The sequence below is a fragment of the Quercus lobata genome, chromosome 4 (assembly GCF_001633185.2).
Source record: "Quercus lobata isolate SW786 chromosome 4, ValleyOak3.0 Primary Assembly, whole genome shotgun sequence".
NCBI classification, from domain to species: Eukaryota; Viridiplantae; Streptophyta; class Magnoliopsida; order Fagales; family Fagaceae; genus Quercus; species Quercus lobata.
In genome coordinates, this window is record NC_044907.1 from 17,271,432 (window position 1) to 17,291,719 (window position 20,288).

At 35.1% G+C, this 20,288-nt stretch overlaps 1 protein-coding gene across 3 annotated transcripts; it reads left to right on the forward strand.

Annotated features, from left to right (window-relative positions):
- The first annotated feature begins 15,793 nt into the window (after positions 1-15,793).
- LOC115984286 (probable LRR receptor-like serine/threonine-protein kinase At3g47570) lies at positions 15,794-19,984 on the forward strand. 3 transcript variants are annotated; one of them, XM_031107249.1, is made up of 3 exons: positions 15,794-18,503; positions 18,783-19,202; positions 19,856-19,984. In XM_031107249.1, exons 1-3 carry the CDS (start codon positions 16,361-16,363, stop codon positions 19,867-19,869), a joined length of 2,577 nt encoding a protein of 858 aa, XP_030963109.1. In that variant the 5' UTR covers positions 15,794-16,360; the 3' UTR covers positions 19,870-19,984. The 3 variants fall into 3 exon arrangements, with proteins under 3 accessions (XP_030963109.1, XP_030963110.1, XP_030963108.1); XM_031107250.1 differs by lacking the exon at positions 18,783-19,202; XM_031107248.1 differs by lacking the exon at positions 19,856-19,984 and having other exon boundaries at positions 18,783-19,384.
- Positions 19,985-20,288: the final 304 nt, after the last annotated feature.

Consider the following 20,288-nt stretch of genomic DNA (forward strand, 5'->3'; position numbering starts at 1 on the left):
AAACACTCTCCAAGATAACTTAAACCTTCATGAATTTGTTAAAGCAGCTTTGCCAGAACAAATAATTCACATTATTGATCCTATTCTCCTTCGAGAAAGAGGGGATGAGGAGACAGTGATGAATGAAACTCACAGTGAGAGTCGAATAGGAAGTACCAAAATTCAAGAATGCTTGATTTTGATACTTGAAATTGGGGTTGCTTGTTCCATGGAATTTCATAGAGAAAGGATGAGCATCAGTTCTCTTAATGCTGATACTTTCTGTTTCGTCGAGCCATGGGCTTGCGGTCCTCCTTTGAGTGTGGGTTCAATTGGATGAATCTGTCAAGTCAAGGTCAACATACGTAGCAGCAAGGATGGTGCATCGCCTATTTCTCGTTCTCTCTCGGGAGCCAAAACGAAACGCCTGCTACCTACTGTACTGGACCTTCGACCAGGCATTCTACCCTTGTCGAATCGGAACCAACCACCACTGTATTGCGCTCGAACAGTTATTATAGTTGAGCTGCATTCAATTCGGCAAGAACTTATTGGATAGAATTAGTATCACAAACAAAGATTTCAAGATACAGGTAAGTTTTGTTAGTCTTTCGTAGGTGTTATTATCTGGTAACATGTGCTTCCACACCATCTATATGGCTATTCCAAATGTTTTAAGACGGGGACAGGGCATTATATAGAAATCATAAAGCCACATACCTTTATGTTTGTACTTGTTAACCTAAACTGAAAAGACATTAGTACCATTGTTGCGGTTTCCTCTCACTAATGCGTTTAAAGTTATCCTAGTTTGAGTTCTCTTATGGATTATTGCAGGTGTCTTTTGAGGGGAACCCCTCACATAGAAGACAGACATTGGTTCAAGAAAGCGAATAGATGTTCTGATGCTTTGGCTGCTTTGTGTAGAATAAAAGCTGGGGATATCGATTTTTTTTTTTTTTTTTCCTTTTCTATTAAGAGTTAAGACTCTCGTTGATTTTAATAATTTGGGGGACATTAGTCTTCCCCCTGTATCTTCTGTTTAGTACCACTTGATACTGTAAAGGTCATTCTGCTATATTTACCTTGTTCCTTCGGTTTAGTACCTCTTGAAATTTGAAAAAGTCATTCCTAAAAGTAGTAATCGTATTAATTAAACTAATTCCCTTGGCCTTCAAACCGACCTGTTCCCCCCCAGTAACTTCAACTTCTTGTGTATTCATAGGTTCCTGAGTCTCAATAAGATTATGATGTTATCATCGAAAACACCGTGTCAAGCTTGATTCCCAACCCAATATATCAACACCTATAGGGTCTACAAGATCAATCAAAAAACATGCACTAATTTCTTGATCTCTGCCGCCATTTCATGCCTCAGTTGCTTCTATTTGTAACATACAATACTATCATTAAATCCAATTATTTCATCCAATACTCACATGCACGTAAAAGTAAAACAAATAATTTTTTAAGGTGTGTTTGGACTTTGGATGACATGATTTAGGCATTTGGATTTGAATTTGGATTTGGGTAATTAAAATCCAAATAATTTGTTTGGAAAGTTTAATAAAGGTCAAGGATTTAGATTTAACAAATTTACCAAGAATTTTAAACTTTTAAAATGCTTGGATTTGAAATAATTCCTAAAATCAATGGATTTGAAATCCCTTGATTTCAAATCTATTAATTTCAAATCCAAATCCAAATCCAAATCTAAATTCAAATTTCCAAACGCAACCTTAGATTTTTTGAGAATATGTAAGGAAAAAAAAAAAAAGGTTTGAAATCAAGTCGACTCATATATACATAACTCGGATCTAGTATTGGTGAGATAGGTGTATCGATGAGCCACCAATTGCAACAGCCATGTCTGCAATCTACATCATGAGCATCAACGCAGCCCTGGAGAGAACTGACGATTACAGTGTCATATGTGTCTGCATGCTACAAAATACAAGAAACTCTAATTGACTACAGTTACCAAATGGATAAGTCCAATTTCTAAATCTAAAGTTAGGGCACGTTTGGTAGACTGTAATAGACACTGTAATGTAATAGTTATTTCTATGGTTTAGCTATTCAATAGTTTGGTTATGCTTTTATTACAGTGAATAGTCATTCCTTATGAATAGCTATTCTTTAAAATGAGGAATAGTTATTCCTCTTTAAAAGAGTTGTAACAGCTATTCCTTAGTAGATGTAATAATTTATAACATTAATATATTTCTAAATAAATAAACTTTTCATATCCACCTAACAATTATGGAAATAAAAAAATCATCAAAAAATAACTCATCCCTCTAAAATTTAAAACATATTATTTTCTAGGAAATATAATTATATGAATGAGATATTTACTAAAATAGATCATAAGTTTTATTTTGATGTTACAACTCATAACCAAACTAATGAATAGGTTTAGTTATTCCATTATAACACATTTTATTTCTGGTAATAAAGATTACCATTCATGTTGTAATCTATATTCAGTGTACCAAACGTACCCTTATTTCCAATGCCAATGATTCAAAGCAAATTATTCCTAAACAAACTAAATTGAAGTGCTCTGGTTCGAAGTAAACCTAATCATGGGCTATTTTGTAATGATACTTACTCATCCCCACAACACATTCCACTTTGCTTTATTTTATTAAACCGAACCTCCACTAATCATCCAATTTTATTTATTTTGTGTACTTAGTTTTTTAAAGAGAACTTCACTACTTGTCTCATGGTCCGAGAGTGCAGTACCGAAAACAAAAATGGTCATAATTGGACTTTTAGCTCATTTTGGGTTGGGCATAATTTTAGGCTTGAGCCAGTTTCGTAAAACTGAGCTCATTTTGGGTCGGGCCCAATCTTATTTTAAACTAAAAACTATGTTTCTAGGCCTAAGCCCGATTGGCCTTGCTGCGAGTTCATGAGTTGGGCCTATTTGCCCTTGTTGGCTATAAAATGATTTTGGTCCAACTGCTATTGAATGAGAACTCAGATCTTTGGGAAGCCGGAACTAATGGATGATTGATGCAGATTGTTACTGATGTAGCTTTGAATGATCCGAAGTATTTTTTCATGTGAGTTGGGGGTAGATCTCAAGTTTTTAGGTCTCTATTATAACGTCAATTAATTAGAATGATTAACTGATCAATTAAGTGAATTTTGTCTTGAATTAAGTCTTTCTCCATTTACAAGCCATTAACAAGCAAAAAACACCACAATCTTCTTCAGCAAAAACACTAGCCAAAGGGACAAGGAGGAAATTCAGAATTTGTTGAGAGCACAGTTCATGACCAATTGTGAAAAATACCTCAAACTCCCTATGGTTGGGGGAAGATCTAAGGTGAGAACTTTTATGGACCTACAAGAGAGGATAACAAAAGGGTGATTGGGTGGAAGGAAAAATCAATATCGAAGACGGGCAAGGAGGTTTTGATCAACACGGTGGCCCAAGCAATACCCACTTACTCTATGAGTGTTTTCAAAATTCCAAAGGTGTGTGAGGGTATTAACTCGATGTTGGCTAAGTATTGGTGGGGACAAACTCATAATGAGAAAAAAATATATTGGATAAATTGGAAAAGATTTTGCACCCCAAAGAATAAAGGAGGCATGGACTGTAGGGATATCCACGCCTTCAACCATGCTATGTTAGCCAAGCAAGCGTGACGCTTGGTCACTGGTACACACTCCCTATTTTATAGAGTATATAAGGCTTGATACCTCCCTCGGTGTTCATTTTTGGAGGCCAAGTTAAGTCGAAACCCATCCTTTGTGTGGTGTAGTTTGTTGTCGACAAGAGACCTCATCCTTGAGGGATCGATATGGCCGATTGGTAATAGGCAAAGCATCAAGATTAGCAACAACAGGTGGCTGCCCTGCTCACCAATTTTCAAACTAGGTGTTGACACAACTATGAAGGTGGGGACCTTATTGATCATCAAACCAAGCAGTGGAACAGATCCTTGATACAAGCCACTTTCACACAGTCTACACAAGACGATATTTTGAGCAATTAACTTGGCAACCTTTAGACACGGGATGGGATATGCTAGAAAGAGAATAAGGCCCAGCGGTTAGAACTACCTATCAAGTCGCACTTCGCTTGAACCAAGTGGGTATGGTCGAGCATTCCCTAGCTCAAGATGACAAACGGCTCTGGAACAAATTGTGGAAACTAGGTATACCACCGAAGGTCCATAATTTTCTATGGAGAGCGGGCTAAAATGATCAAATAACACTGTTTTTGAAAATATTTTGTAATCTACCACTGTTTCTGAAATATATAGGAATCTACCACTAATTGGGAACTTAATTTTTGGGAACTCGAGTTTTTCATGGTACTCAAGTTTCATGGAAAATTTTTGAAATTTTTTTATGAAACTCAAGTTCCATAAAAAAATAATATGACAAATTTGAAGACTATTTTTTCAAAGAACTCAAATTTTTGAAATTTGAATTACCCGGTAAACTCGAGTTTCAAAAAAGTGGTAGATTACTAAATATTTCGCAAATAGTGGTAGGTCCATATATATTTTCCCAAACAGTGGTATATGGCTATTTTGGCCATGGAAAGCATGCTCCAATATTCTCCCTACTCAAGCAAACCTTGCTTGCAGGAGAGTACCCATTGACTCACTTTGTGCAATCTGTGGCCAGGTTGAAGAAGCGGTCTATCATGCTTTATGGGAGTGCCCTTTGGCTACCAATGTTTGGGCAATGGTTAAAGGAAAATTGCAGAAATGTGCAGCGATATTGCAGAACTTTCATCTCCTTGCTAGGCAGATGAAGGGGAAGCTCACGGGAAAAAAGATGGAGATATGGGTCATTGTCGCTTGATCCATTTGGAACACCAGGAACCTGTTTTGTTTTAAAGCTAAGCAGTCCCAACCAAGTGATATACTCCGTGGAGCCACAACCCTGCTACAAGACTATCAACGACTGAATCGGCACTTGTGAGACCATAAGCACCTAAGTGTGACACCTTGCTCGACTGGAGCTCTTTACATGTTTTTGTTTATTTACTTGGTTTAGTCTTTTGTTGGATTCTATACCTTGATGACCTATAATACTCGGACATCAAAATATTGCAAGTCTTTCTCCATGTAGCTTTGCATCTATGGATTTCAACCACGCATATTAGAACAAATTTCTTTTGGTTAAGGGGTAAGGATCGGAATTCAAGTGTCCAGAGAAAAGATTTACACATATATACACTTGGATTAGACTATAATAGAACTTTTATCTTATATAAAAAATAAAAAAAATAAAAATAATTGTCCCTTTTAATCAAAATCAAAATTAAGTAGATTGAGTCAATATTTTACTCATACCAAGCATAAGAGAATCCACTAGAATGCCTAGCTCAATATACCAAACGTGAAGGGGTACTTTATTTGTTCACAAAATAAAAAATATTTTAATATGATCGGTTAATTAATTTCATTTTAATTAAAATATTAAAACATTAAAGGAAAAATATAACCGTTGAAAATTTATACACTAAATTATGAGTGGGTCAAGCTACAAGGAATAAATTGTAATATACCTTCTACAAATATAAGTCTATTATATATATATATATATATATATATATATATATACTGTAGCGGAGCCACGTTGGGGTCGAAGGGGGCCATGGCCCCCTGAAATTGTTTTTAAAAAAAATCATTTATATAAATGAGATCTCGAAATCTATGAAACCAATCTCCCAATATAAGCTCCTGACCCCCCAATCTTGCTATTAAAATTATTTTCCTTTTTAAATTTTCTTTAAAAATAATAATAACTAGTTGCTAAAATATTAGAAAATAATAAAGCATGCATATATTAAAAGACAATTTAAGTTCATGTGTGCTTGCAAGGGATACATACCTAAATAGTTCTTGCGGTAGAAATAAAAGCCTTATCTTTGAGATAAAGAACTGATGTAAACAAACTAACCTTACATAAAACAAATTAAAAAAAAAAACATAAAACTGATGTCACGGGAAATTCAGCCACATAGTAGTAATATATAAATCTCTTAAAACCTAAACCTAAACCTAAACCTAAACGTAAGGACTAAATATTTATGCGCCTTCTCTTGCTTTCCTGATGTATTTGGTTAAAAACATAAAACTGATGTCACGGGAAATTTAGCCACATAGTAGTAATATATAAATTTCTTAAAACCTAAACCTAAACGTAAGGACTAAATATATAAACAAACTAACCTTACAAAAGCTGAACTTTATAAGCTAAAATCTATACCGTGAGTTGTAGATCTTGAATGCTATACTGTGCGTTTAGGGCTTCCTACATCTGGAGAGAGAGAGAGTTTGCAGAAACCAAAGAAAATCTCTCTATAGCTTAAGAAACACAATATAATAAAATCAAAGAGATAAAATTTTCAGAGGACAAAATATTATAGATAATTTAAAAGAATTTTGGTTTAATTCTTGAACACCGCAACTCTATAAAATTCATACTAATAATAATATTTTATGAGTATTCAATGGTAAACAAAGTACTATGTATTAATTAATATATAAACAAAACTAACCTTATAAAAGCTGAACTTTATAAGCTAAAATCTATACCGTGCATTGTAGATCTTGAATGTTTTAGGGCTTCCTACATCTAGAGAGAGAGAGAGTTTGCAGAAACCGTGACTTTATATTTCTTAACTTGAGAGAGGGGTAACGTTGTTGGGGTTTTGAGGAGTTATAATTTTTATTTATTTTTTATTTTTTAAATATTGTGCTGACGTGGAAAATTGTGGTATCAGCAAAGGCTTTGGTTTTATATATATATATATATATATAGATAATATATCCACAATATTTTTCACAATAAATCTAAATATTTTTCACAATAAATCTAAGTGATAAGTTATTATTTTTTTTAAACCACCACTTATATTACTTTTTTACCTGCCACTTAAATCTAAAATGATAAATTTATTGTAAAAATATTGTAAACATAACACTTCAAAAACACAAATACAGTAATTATTATCAGGATATCTATACAATAAAAGCATGTATTTATTTTTACAATTATCTCATAAAATAAGGCAAAAAGGGGTTTCAATTTTTGCTCTTCCTCATTCACAAAAAATTTACTTGGCTTACTTTGAAATTAAGGTCGAAGGAGGCTGTGTTCCGTTTGCTTGTCTCCATCGACTTCAGAAAACAACACCAGTTTTTTTGCATTTGGGCTGATAGATGAGTCTTTAAAATCTTTTCAGTTTCTCTCCTTTCTGGCTTTCTCTCTCACTCTCTCTTATTAGCTTTTTGTTGTTTTATTCTACAAGTTTTTAAGTACTGATTGCCAAAGCCTTGGGCTTTTTACTCTCCAACTCTAAGAGGATGCCCTTCACGTGTGTGGTGAAAAATTAGACACTTCAAAAGCTACACAATAAACACTATTTTATCTACTCTCCATGTGGGTGATGTGACTCCTCTTCAATTTCTTATTTCTTGTTTTTGTTTTTTTTTAAGAAGATCCTTTTTTGTTTTGTTTAATTGTATTTGTTCTATAATATAAAATATAAATCACCTAATATATCATATATGTATATAACCATACACAAATAATATTGATTTATATAGACTTATAAAGTACTTAAACTCCAACAAAGACTTTTGAGGAAAAAAATTAATAATTTCATTTTCTAGTCCCCCCCCCAACACACACAAAATCCTGGTTCTGCCACTGTGTATATTTATATATATATTTATATATATATATATATATATATATATTTATATATATATATATATTTATATATATATATATATATATAAATGTATACTATATATGGGTTTGACTTACTTTTAGTACTTTTTAAAAAAAATAATTACTTTTTTGTTTTAATAAGAGATTGTCACATCACCCACTAATTAAATAAAATGTAAGGATTAAAACTCATTATCACTTATCCTTTTATATTTAAAACAAAAAAACATATCCAATCAAAAAGTTCTGGAAATAAACTAAACCCTTCTTTTTTAAGAACTACATGGATGAGGACTACATACATGTTTCAATTTTTTTTGTTTGTTTGTTGATAATTTGATATTTATTGAGGAAGAGTTTTTTTTTTTTAAACAAAAAACCAAAAACAAAAACGACAGATGACCTATCTAAGTTTTGCACCACTCTATTCATGTATTTTATTTGTTTAATACAGACAACAGAAGGCCTAACCCTTTTTTTTTTTCTAAAAAAAAAAAAAAAAAAAAAAAAAAATTCTTGATTAGACTAGACACCCATCACTTCCACCAGCTAGCATTCAACAAGGCAAAGTCTATTTTGGAATCTTGCAGCCAGGCTATGAAAGAAAAATCTTGTTGCAATCTTGCAAATAATAATACTTTACTCTTTTTTTTTTCTTTTTTTTTTTTTATTCAAGGTAGAAATTCTAGTTTAATATAATTTAATTTATATCAATTTATGGTGCAATTAAATTTTAAATAAGAGCACAAAATTTAATTTAAAAAATTACATAATTAAGCAAATATTTAATTATTGTACGAACTAGTTCATTTGAGACTCTACAATTTTATTATGTTAATGTTACTTCATAATCTCAATAAATATATGTATAATATATATAAAAGATATACAAATATCTATATAATCTTTAATAAATTAAATAAAAATATTTTGTTAAAAAAATTAATATGGATACTTAAGAGTGAATTGAGATTAAAAGGACAAATATAATCTATAAATTCAATTACAACTAAAAAGGGATGTTCTTTTATTATGGAAAGAATTTCAAAAGAGAATAAAAATTGAAAAATAATGTCTATAGGTTTTTTAATTCTAAATATAACTCAAACATTATTATATCATCACATTTAGAATTTTTTTTTTTTTAATTAGGCGTTTTTTCAGAAGGGGAAAGGGGGGGGGGGTTCTGACTGAGTTATTACTTGTCTTCAGTTTATTTTGATGTAACAAACCTCAATTCAATTTTACCAAATCCATAATTTTGTAAATTTTTTATGTTAATTCTTTGTTAACTTTACATTATTTAATAAATTTTTACTAATTCATATTTTGAAAATCTCATAGTTAGATTATATTTCTCTTATTCTTCACACCTATGCTAAATTTCTTATCAATTGGACTATTGGAGTAGATGTTATGTACTAAGTACTATCTAATCATAAATTCATATTTGTGTATAATTTTTAATATGAAAAGGATTGAAATTTAAGCATTTTATTTTTATGAAAGAGATAATTATCAATTTTTTTAAAATCATGATATTTTGTAAGCATTGAGTATAAACTATAAAGTGATAATATAATCCATAATTCTACCCATTGATATATTAGAAAATTTAAAAAAAAATGCATTCAACTAAAATATTATTAAGTTATGTAAATTAATTCTTGAGCTCAATTGTTAGGTGATAACATTTCCAATAGATTAGAGACATTCAGGGTCTGTTTAGTAATATTGTTCTAATAATGTTGTTTGTATTTTTTGGAAATACGTGTGGGTGAAAAAGTGTGTGGAAATACTTATAATGTTATTTAAAAATTGAAAACATGTGTTTAAATATATATACCAAACGGGCTCTCAGAATTTAAACCCTTTTCCCCTATTATAACTATCAAAGTCATATTCAGAATTCAAAACTTCTTGCTTATTGTAACAGACAAACAGAGCCAAAGCTTTCTCTTTTATGCCAAAATTCCGCACTCGTGATTGACTAGTATCTTCTTGCATATTGTAACAGACAAACAGAGCCATTGACTAGTGTAGGCAAGCCAAGCAATCTGACTTCTTTGTCATATATAGGTTCAAGCCATTTCTTGTCTTCTTCGTTGCGACTAATTAAATAAAAATGATGGGACTACGCAGACCTGTGTATAATTTTTAATATGAAAAAGATTGAAATTTAAGCATTTTATTTTTATGAAAGAGATAATTATCAATTTTTTTTAAATCATGATATTTTGTAAGCATTGAGTATAAACTATAAAGTGATAATATAATCCATAATTCTACCCATTGATATATTTGAAAATTTAAAAAAAAAAAATGCATTCAACTAAAATATTATTAAGTTATTTAAATTAATTCTTGAGCTCAATTGTTACGTGATAACATTTCCAATAGATTAGAGACATTCAAGGTCCGTTGGGTAATATTGTTCTGATAATGTTGTTTGTGTTTTTTGGAAATGCGTTTGAGTGAAAAAAGTGTGTGGAAATACTTATAATGTTATTTAAAAACTGAAAACACGTGTTTAAATACATTTACCAAACGCGCTCTCAGAATTTAAACCCTTTTCCCCTATTATAACTGTAAGGACACGATTCGTAACGAACCTAACAGTGTTGGATTCGCACGTGAAAAGGCCCAAACAATGTCATTTGTAGAGCGAGGGTTTGAAAGGCTAGGCCTTAGTCACCAGGCGGTGGGTTTTTCGGGGTGTTCGTATATAATTATGTTTCCTTCACCCCTGGAGTCTTTCTCCTGGAGGTGGGCTGGGAGGCTCTGGTTTTTTGCCATTTTTCCAAGCCCCCTCTCTAGGTTACTGATTTTTCCTTTTATACTCGCCTGCGTTCACTGTCCTTCGTCCACGTATAGGGTCAACATTTCCAAGGTTAATATTTGTCCCATCAGCCCATACCCAAAGTCGTTGGGGGTGGTTGTAAAAGCCAAAGAATGCGGCTATGTCAGGTTCAGAGTATTGAATGGCAGTAAGGGCAGCTTTCCCTGGATATTTTAGATCTTTCTTCTAAGTTTCAGTCCTATACCGTTTTTACCCCTCTTTCTGGGGGGACTTTGGGTCTACCGAGGACTGAACTGCCCTCGGTGGTATCCATAGGCTATCTTGTCGAGCTTGGGCCATAGCCCTCCTCGGCTTGGGCCTTTGGATTCTCCCCGGGTAGATGGGCCTGGCCCATAAATCATTTGGGCCCCACAATAGCCCCTCAAAACCCGGCTGTCCAACCTCTTGGTTGGAAAAGGGGGTTTTGGTAATGCCGAGCTTTTATGATGGCTCCTTTAATTCGGCCCTTCATTAATGCTGGCGGTTTTCCATCTGTCCAAGAAATGTACTGATCTACGAGGCGTTTTTTGATTTTACTCCTGACGCGTTCTCGTTGTTTGATTATTCAAAACGCGCTTTTAATGACTTCCCTTTACGAGACTCATTTACATTCGACGGTTCGTCTGACGAGGCGGGGAAATGGAACAGACACATCTTCGTTTTCAGATTCTTTTGGAAACCTGAACGAATTTAATGCCTTGCGTTTTGCCCTTCCTATATGAAGACAAGTAGGAGGCTATCACTTTCGTGTAGAGACCCTTTTATTTTTTTGAGATTTGAAACTCTTAGCCTCCCTTAGTGTTTACTTAACCCAGTAGTTATACACTAAATCATAGTACGTTCACCATAACAAATGATGAAGAAACCATACCCCTCCTCAAAGCGTCATGTTCTAATAAAGCTCGAAATGGCTCGGTCAGGGCAAGGATGGCGGAGGCTTAAGATTCGTCTCACCTTCCTTTCAGCCAAAATCCGAAGCAGGGACTCATCACGTCAAACTTTCGGCGTGACTGAGTCGAGAACACCCATCATCAATACCAATCGCTCTCTCATGAGCATACCTAGTATGGCTCCATTGTGTTGGGAGTCAGGATCGAGGCAGAGACTAAGTGCCCCTACTTCTTCCTCTCTTCGTTCACTGGCGCCTCCTTTTGCCTCCCTCTCTTAGTCTTCCCAGCACCAGATCCATCCTGGCGCTTTTCTTTCTCCCTCTTTTGCTCCTTTTTCTTTCTTTTCATCTCTTCCCTCTTCTTCTCCTCCTTCTTTTCATTCATCTCCTCCATCTTCTTTACTCATGTCCTCCATCTTCATCATTCATCTCCTCCATCTTCTTCCTCCATCTCTTCCATTTTCTTCTGAAGAAGGTTCCTTTCTCACTGTGGGCGCTACTATGGCGGAGTCGGAAAAGACTTCGGAGACGAATTTTAAAATAGAGATCTGACCGTTTACTTAATGTATTGTTTTGTTTATGATTTTGGCAATCTATCTTTTGTATAGGCTTGTTTAAGCCCCTCTTTGTACGTTGCAATACATCTTTACATTAATAAAAATTGTTATTACTTTACTTTCCATGTTCTTTCTCTTTATTTCTGAAATGGTAACGCAATGCATAGGCACACGATCCAATTTAAATAATATCCTGCGCTGTACTTATAAAAATAATCCGGCATAATAATACTGAATTTAAGCAAGTGACATTTAGGGCTAGAACTCCCATAAGGCAGGAAAAGAAAAAACATTATGACGAGCTGACCGAGTCGGCCTGGCACAATACCGCCGACCTTAGAGTACCATACTTGGGACCCTAATCCTTCATCAAAGGGAAGGGCGTTCTTATGAATCTGCGAAGGCAGTTCAGCGCAATAATATAGCATTTAAATAAGTGCCACATGGGGCCAAAATACTTGCTAAGAAAAAGTTATCACCACAACTTTAATAGGATTGTTTGGCACAACAGTGCCGACCTGAGGAAAAGGACACTTACCCCAGAACTAGCCGAGATGATAACTAGTTGCCCGATGTGGTTTAGGAAGCAATCATCCGAGGAGATATCCCCCACAAAATGAACAGTCCTCTTAGGCTACTGAAGGGTGGGGCGTTTCACCATCTTCTTAACTCCTTCTGGCCTTAACCTTTTGCAGTATCTTATGAAACTCAATCTTTTTCTCATCCAAGTAGTTGGTTTCCCCATAGACTTGAGTCCGAGGACCATGCAATGCCTTGATTCTGTCCAAAACCTAATTTTCCTCATCCAGGTAATTGGTTTCCCCATAGGCTTGAGTCCGAGGACCATGCAATGCCTTGGTTCTGTCCAAAACCTAGTTTTCCTCATCCAGGTAGTTGGTTTCCCCATAGGCTTGAGTCCGGGACCATGCAATGCCTTGGTTCTGTCCAAAAGGTAGTTGGTTTCCCCATAGGCTTGAGAGGACCATGCAATGCCTTGGTTCTGTCCAAAACCTAGTTTTTTCATCCGGGTAGTTGGTTTCCCCATAGGCTTGAGTCCGAGGACCATGCAATGCCTTGGTTCTGTCCAAAACCTAGTTTTCCTCATTGTAGTTGGTTTCCCCATAGGCTTGAGTCCGAGGACCATGCAATGCCTTGGTTCTGTCCAAAACCTAGTTTTTCATCATCCCGGTAGTTGGTTTCCCCATAGGCTTGAGTCCGAGGACCATGCAATGCCTTGGTTCTGTCCAAAACCTAGTTTTCCTCATCCAGGTAGTTGGTTTCCCCATAGGCTTGAGTCCGAGGACCATGCAATGCCTTGGTTTTGTCCAAAACCTAGTTTTCCTCATCCAGGTAGTTGGTTTCCCCATAGGCTTGAGTCCGAGGACTATACAATGCCTTGGTTCTGTCCAAAACCTAGTTTTCTCTTTGTGTGGGATCTTGGCTTTAGGGGAGTTAGCTCCTCAGCCAAGCCCCTAGAGTTTATCCATACGATTAACGCTACCAAGTGCCTAGTTTACTCTTTACGGGGGACCTTGGCTTTAAGGGAGTTAGCTCCTCAGCCAAGCCCCTAGTCAAGAAACATAGCCCCTAGCAGAACTTTATACTAGAACTCTATAACCAACGGTTAGAAATAATAAAGAAACTCTATCGACCTACCGCCTATGCCAACACACAAGCCTTCCCCACAGACGGCACCAATTGTAAGGACACGATTCGTAACGAACCTAACAGTGTTGGATTCGCACGTGAAAAGGCCCAGACAATGTCATTTGTAGAGCGTGGGTTTGAAAGGTTAGGCCTTAGTCACCAGGCGGTGGGTTTTTCGGGGTGTTCATATATAATTATGTTTCCTTCACCCCTAGAGTCTTTCTCCTGGAGGTGGGCTGGGAGGCTCTGGTTTTTGGCCATTTTTTCCAGCCCCCTCTCTAGGTTACTGATTTTTCCTTTTATACTCGCCTGCGTTCACTGTCATTCGTCCACGTATAGGGTCAACATTTCCAAGGCTGATATTTGTCCCATCAGCCCATACCCAAAGTCGTTGGGGGTGGTTGTAAAAGCCAAAAAATGCGGCTATGTCAGGTTCAGAGTATTGAATGGCAGTAAGGGCAGCTTTCCCTGGATATTTTAAATCTTTCTTCTAAGTTTCAGTCCTATACCGTTTTTACCCCTCTTTCTGGGGGGACTTTGGGTCTGCCGAGGACTGAACTGCCCTCGGCGGTATCCATAGGCTATCTTGTCGAGCTTGGGCCATAGCCCTCCTCGGCTTGGGCCTTTGGATTCTCCCCGGGTAGATGGGCCTGGCCCATAAATCATTTGGGCCCCACAATAACTATCAAAGTCATATTCAAAATTCAAAACTTCTTGCTTATTGTAACCGACAAACAGAGCCAAAGCTTTCTCTTTTATGCCAAAATTCCACACTCGTGATTGACTAGTATCTTCTTGCGTATTGTAACAGACAAACAGAGCCAAAGCTTTGTTTTTTATGCCAAAATTCCACACTCGTGATTGACTAGTGTAGGCAAGCCAAGCAATCTGACTTCTTTGTCATGTATAGGTTCAAGCCATTTCTTGTCTTCTTCGTTGTGACTAACGGTGCTAATTAAATAAAAATGATGGGACTATGTAGACCTGTCCATCTCGATGTTCCACCAAGTCATTGGCTACACAATACTTCCAACTCTTTCTGATTGGATAGACTTCACTTGCAATAGCTTCGAAGCTATTGGTCCCGGTGCATTTGAAAATGTGGGATTTACTGGATAGCAAATTGCTCATGTAGGTCCTCTCTCTCTCTCTCTCTCTCTCTCTCTCTCTTCTTGTTGTTGTTTCCTTCCAAAAATTTGAATTGATGCAGAGACAAATTTGGCTCACTGCGTATACACTCACAATACATTAAGCTCTATTATATTAAGCTTGATGCATAATTTTAAATATAGAAGAGAATAAATAAACGTTAGCACAGAAAGTTGTAGGAAAGATACCTAGAGAAGACGACCAAAGGTGTTACATAGAAATCAAATTGGAACCATGTTGGGAATGAGCATATGCTAGTCTAATGTAGTCTCTAAAGGCATTATATATATATATATATATTTATTTATATAAGCTAAAACATAGCATTTATTGTTACTACGCTCCAATCGAGTCACATTATCTATCTATTTTCAATGCCTTAACATTACAATTCCTCCATCCTTCCATCTTCCTTTTAGTTTGACTCTTCTTCTCCCATTTTATTTACTAGAAATTTTACTATTCTCTATTCCATTCAATCCATATTTTGCTTGCACAAAAAGGTGAATTCTCTCTCTCTCTATATATTTAAATCCTTTTATTTTGGTGTATTTTTCATTCTTTATTGCATATCTATTTTACGTTGATGAAATTTTGTGTTGAACACTACACAAAATCTTGGAACGTAGAATCTGCTCAATTTCTATATTGCAATTTTAAGCTTTGATTCGATAGTTTCTCAACACACCAACAAAAAAACAAAAAAAAAAAAAACAAAACAAAACAAAACACGCTTCCGTTCGATATAGCATTCGGAAATAAGGCTTATTTAAATATTTTTCATATTCAATCACAAAGAATACTTTGATTTTTCCACTAATTATAAAGGTAAAGGGACCACTGAGGTCACTGACTATTGCACGCTTTGATTCCAGTTAGGTGAATCCCCCAAGTCCTTGTATTCTTTCGGGCTGGGTCCGCACTACATGCAGTAAGTTGGTTCTTCTTCAATCTTTACCAAATTCTTATAAATGTGCTTTTCCCATGAGTGCTAAGCTGCAAAATCAAACCCTCTTTATCTACTCTGTTTCAAAAAGCCAACTGCTTCTTCAATCATATTGCATATAAGACTTTCCCACTGGATTTCAGCTCCACCATCCTCTTCTTTTTCCATGCATGCCTTTATCCTTCTCTTGTGTTGTGGCTTGTTGGTCACCTTTGTTGCTGGCGGGAATAATGAGACAGACCGGTTAGCATTGCTTGAGTTCAAAGCGAAGATCGCTGATGATCCTCTCCAGGTTATGAGCTCTTGGAATGACAGCATCCACTTTTGCCAATGGCGAGGGGTCACCTGTGGTCGCCGACATCAGAGGGTCACCGTATTGAATTTGCCATCTTCGAAACTGGTAGGCTCCATATCACCACATATTGGAAATTTAAGTTTTTTGAGGCAAATAACCCTCCAAAACAACAGCTTGCATAATGAAATCCCTCTTGAAATTGGTTATTTGCATAGATTGCAAGTCTTACGATTGAACCATAACTCAATCAGTGGTAAAATTCCTAGCAATTTATCCAGTTGCGCCAATCTCAAAACTCTTCTTGTCAAAGCTCCAATCCTTTTTTATAGTTAACAATAAAATGACTGGAGGTATCCCACCTTCTTTCGAGAACTTATCTTCTCTAGACGCCTTTGTAGCATCTGATAATAACTTAGGTGGGATTATCCCTACATTTTTTGGTCAATTGACCAAACTTACATTATTTAGTGTGCCTGGAAATAGGTTTTCTGGTACAATTCCTCCCTCAATATCCAATCTCTCTTCATTGATACTATTTGATATAGCAGACAACCAAATCCAGGGACATCTTCCAACATACATAGATTTCACCCTACAAAATATGGAAGTATTTATTATTGCAAACAACCAATTTACTGGATCTATCCCTCTTGCAATATATAATGCCTCAAATTTAGGGATATTTCAATTGAGTCTAAATGAGCTAAGTGGAAAAGTTCATTCTTTGGAAAAGCTAAATAGAATTTCCTCTTTTTTAATTAGCGTTAACAATTTTGGAAATGGAGGTGAGAACGACTTGAGTTTTCTTTGTTCTTTGACAAATTCCACCTATTTGAATGAGTTGGAGATAAGTTTCAATAACTTTGGGGGAAAGTTGCCTAAGTGCATTGGAAATTTCTCAACTACTCTTATCTATTTAACTCTAGATAATAATAAAATATATGGAAAGATTCCTGTTGAAATTGGAAACATGATCAACTTGGAGAGACTTAGCATGTGGAACAACAAACTATCAGGTAATATTCCCTCTGAAATTGGACAGCTTCAAAAGTTAAAAGTCTTGGAATTACATGCAAACAATTTCTTTGGGAACATTCCGTCCTCTCTTGGAAATTTAACGGTCTTGATGAACTTGTATTTACTTGATAATAATCTTGATGGAAACATCCCGTTAAGTCTAAGCAAGTGCAAAGACTTGTTTTCTTTGAATCTTGCTAATAACAATCTCAATGGTTCAATATCTCCACAAGTCATTGCTCTCTCATTCTCAACAACTTTTCTTGATTTGTCTGCCAACCAATTTACTGGAGCCCTTCCGATGGAAATAGGAAATTTTAAGAATCTTGAATATCTGGATATTTCTGAAAACAAGTTTTTTGGTAAAATTCCAACAAGTCTTGGTAGTTGTGTAAAGCTCGAAACTCTAGCCATGGGCGAAAACCTCTTCCAAGGAATTGTTCCGTTTTCTTTGGAATCATTAAGAGGTCTTGAAAATCTTGATCTCTCCAACAATAATTTGTCAGGACAGATTCCAAAGTTTCTGGAGCTCTTTGTCTACTTGCAATTTTTGAATCTATCTTACAACAATTTTGAGGGTGAGGTACCAACAGTTGGAGTTTTTAAGAACGGAAGTGCAACTTTCATTAAGGGTAATAGTAAGCTTTGTGGGGGTATACCTAAGTTTCAGCTTCCGAAATGTAAATACCAAAAATCTAAGAAGAGAAAGTTGACCCTCACCTTTAAGTTAATATTCTCTATATCTTCTGGGCTTCTAGGAGTAACTTTGGTTCTGTCACTTCTATTTCTTTCCTCTTTAAGAAAGAAAAGAAAAGAAAATACTTCAAGTGACTCGGTGAATTTGCTTTTGAATCTATCTTACCAAAATCTCCTTAAAGCAACTGATGGGTTCTCTTCTACCAATTTAATTGGTGTGGGTAACTTTGGATCTGTGTATAAAGGAATTCTTGATCAAGGTAGAGGTAGACATACAATTGCTGTCAAGGTGCTCAACCTTTTGCACCATGGAGCTTCTAAAAGTTTCATGGCCGAGTGTGAGGCTCTGCAAAACATTAGACATCGAAATATTGTAAAGGTTCTTACATCATGTTCTAGTATTGACCATCAAGGTAATGATTTTAAAGCATTGGTATATGAGTTCATGGCAAATGGCAACCTAGATGAATGGCTGCATCCAACACTAAGAACAGACGAGACTCTTGAGGAACCAAGGAATTTGAGTCTTCTTCAGAGATTAGATATTGCCATTGATGTTGCTAATGCATTGGATTATCTTCATCATCATTGCCATACACCAATCATCCACTGTGACCTCAAGCCTAGCAATGTTCTTCTTGATGATGAAATGGTTGGACATGTAGGTGACTTTGGCTTGGCAAGATTGCTTTTTGATGCTACCCAAGATTGTTCTATTCACCAATCAAGCTCCATTGGAGTAAGAGGCACAATTGGTTATACTCCTCCAGGTAAATATTATTTAAAAAAAAAAAATTAGTTGTTTTCCTTTTCCCTTTGTCTTTTACTATATTTTAAAGTTTTGAAGGAAGATTTTAATAAGGATGTACTGTAGCTAAAAAAAAAAAGAATGTTATATAACCAAATTTTCAGCTTATCTTATTTCTTATTATACACCATTGAAAATGCTCTTTTAATATACTTGTCTGTTATATATATATTTTCATCTTTCTTTTAGTAGAAATCTATGCTCACGTTACATATATGGTATATGTAACTGTTTAATGCAGAGTATGGTTTGGGAAATAACGTGTCAACATATGGTGATATCTATAGTTATGGCATATTATTATTAGAGATGTTCACGGGAAAAAGGCCTACTGATGATATTTTTCAAGATAACTTAAACCTCCACGACTTTGTTAAAGCAATTTTGCCAGAACAGATAATTGACATTATAGATCCTATCCTTCTGCATGTGCATGAAAGAGAAGGAGAGACGCGTACAAACAACATTACTCGCAATGAGGGTCAAAATGGAAATGTAACAAGTCAAGAATGCTTGATTATGATTTTCAAAATTGGGGTTGCTTGTTCGGTTGAATTTCCAAGAGAAAGGATGAGCATGAGTGCTATTATAATTGAGCTACATTCAATTCGACAAAAACTTCTTGGAACTAATAGACGCAGACAAAGGCTACAATCCACAGATAATATATTGTTTGCCTTTGTGTATATGTTATAATTTGGTAGCACCCCACACTTCATGATATAATATGATAAGGCTAGTCCAAATATTTTAAGGGAAGAAGGTGTCACTAATCATATAGCTCATTATGTTGCATTCAGTTGGGGAATATGCCCAATTACTTTTTTATAATACCAAAACACATAATATACCTCTAAAATCTTCTTTTTTTTTTTTTTTTGATACGCTAAAATCTATTTTCTATTTGTTGATTTCTATCGTTGAAGTGGTCCACAAGATGTAGGAGGTCTCTATATCGATAACATATGATTATTTTATCTCAGTTTTACTGAATGAATAGCATAGACATTTGTAGGAAGTAGTTGAAGTTAACGAATTTGTTGGAGAAGTTTTCTTGTTTAGAATTCTAAATAAATCCAAGTAAATGCACACCAATTCCACAATTATTGAATGGGTTGGGATTTTTTCATACCGCAAATAAGGATTCTCGCATCATGAATTTTCTCACTAGTAAAACATAAATATTAAGTTACTGATAATGAATATCTTTTGTATTCTATTTATTTTTGGGAAAACGACCATTTAGCATACTGTCATTTATGAATTCCGAAGCTTATCATTCTAACATATTGAAATTATCTTTCTTCTTCGTAGGTGCACAAGAATGATGGTTTACTATGAAGGTTGTGATCATCATGATTTTCTAGTTTTATTATAGTAACACTGGAGAGAATAATCAATATTGTAGCTTCCTTATAGCAATCATGATTCATGAATGTTTTTTTTCCCCTCCTGTATCAAGTATGTAATATCTTCTTAAATAATTAACTTTATGTTTTAATGTACTATTAAATAAGTTTATATCCAAAGCTATTCACAATCAAGACCTATAGAATTTACATGCTCAAGAAATTTTTAAGTTGATATATGAAGGCTAAAGTTATGCATGAAAACAAGTACACCCAGAGATTGATTTTTCTATGCAGCCAATGTTATATTCCTTATGCGGTTCTATGCTGTTAGGTTCTAAAGATTTAAGATTAAATGTTTGGAATTTCAACTTGTAAGTGTTGGCAAAAAAAAAAAA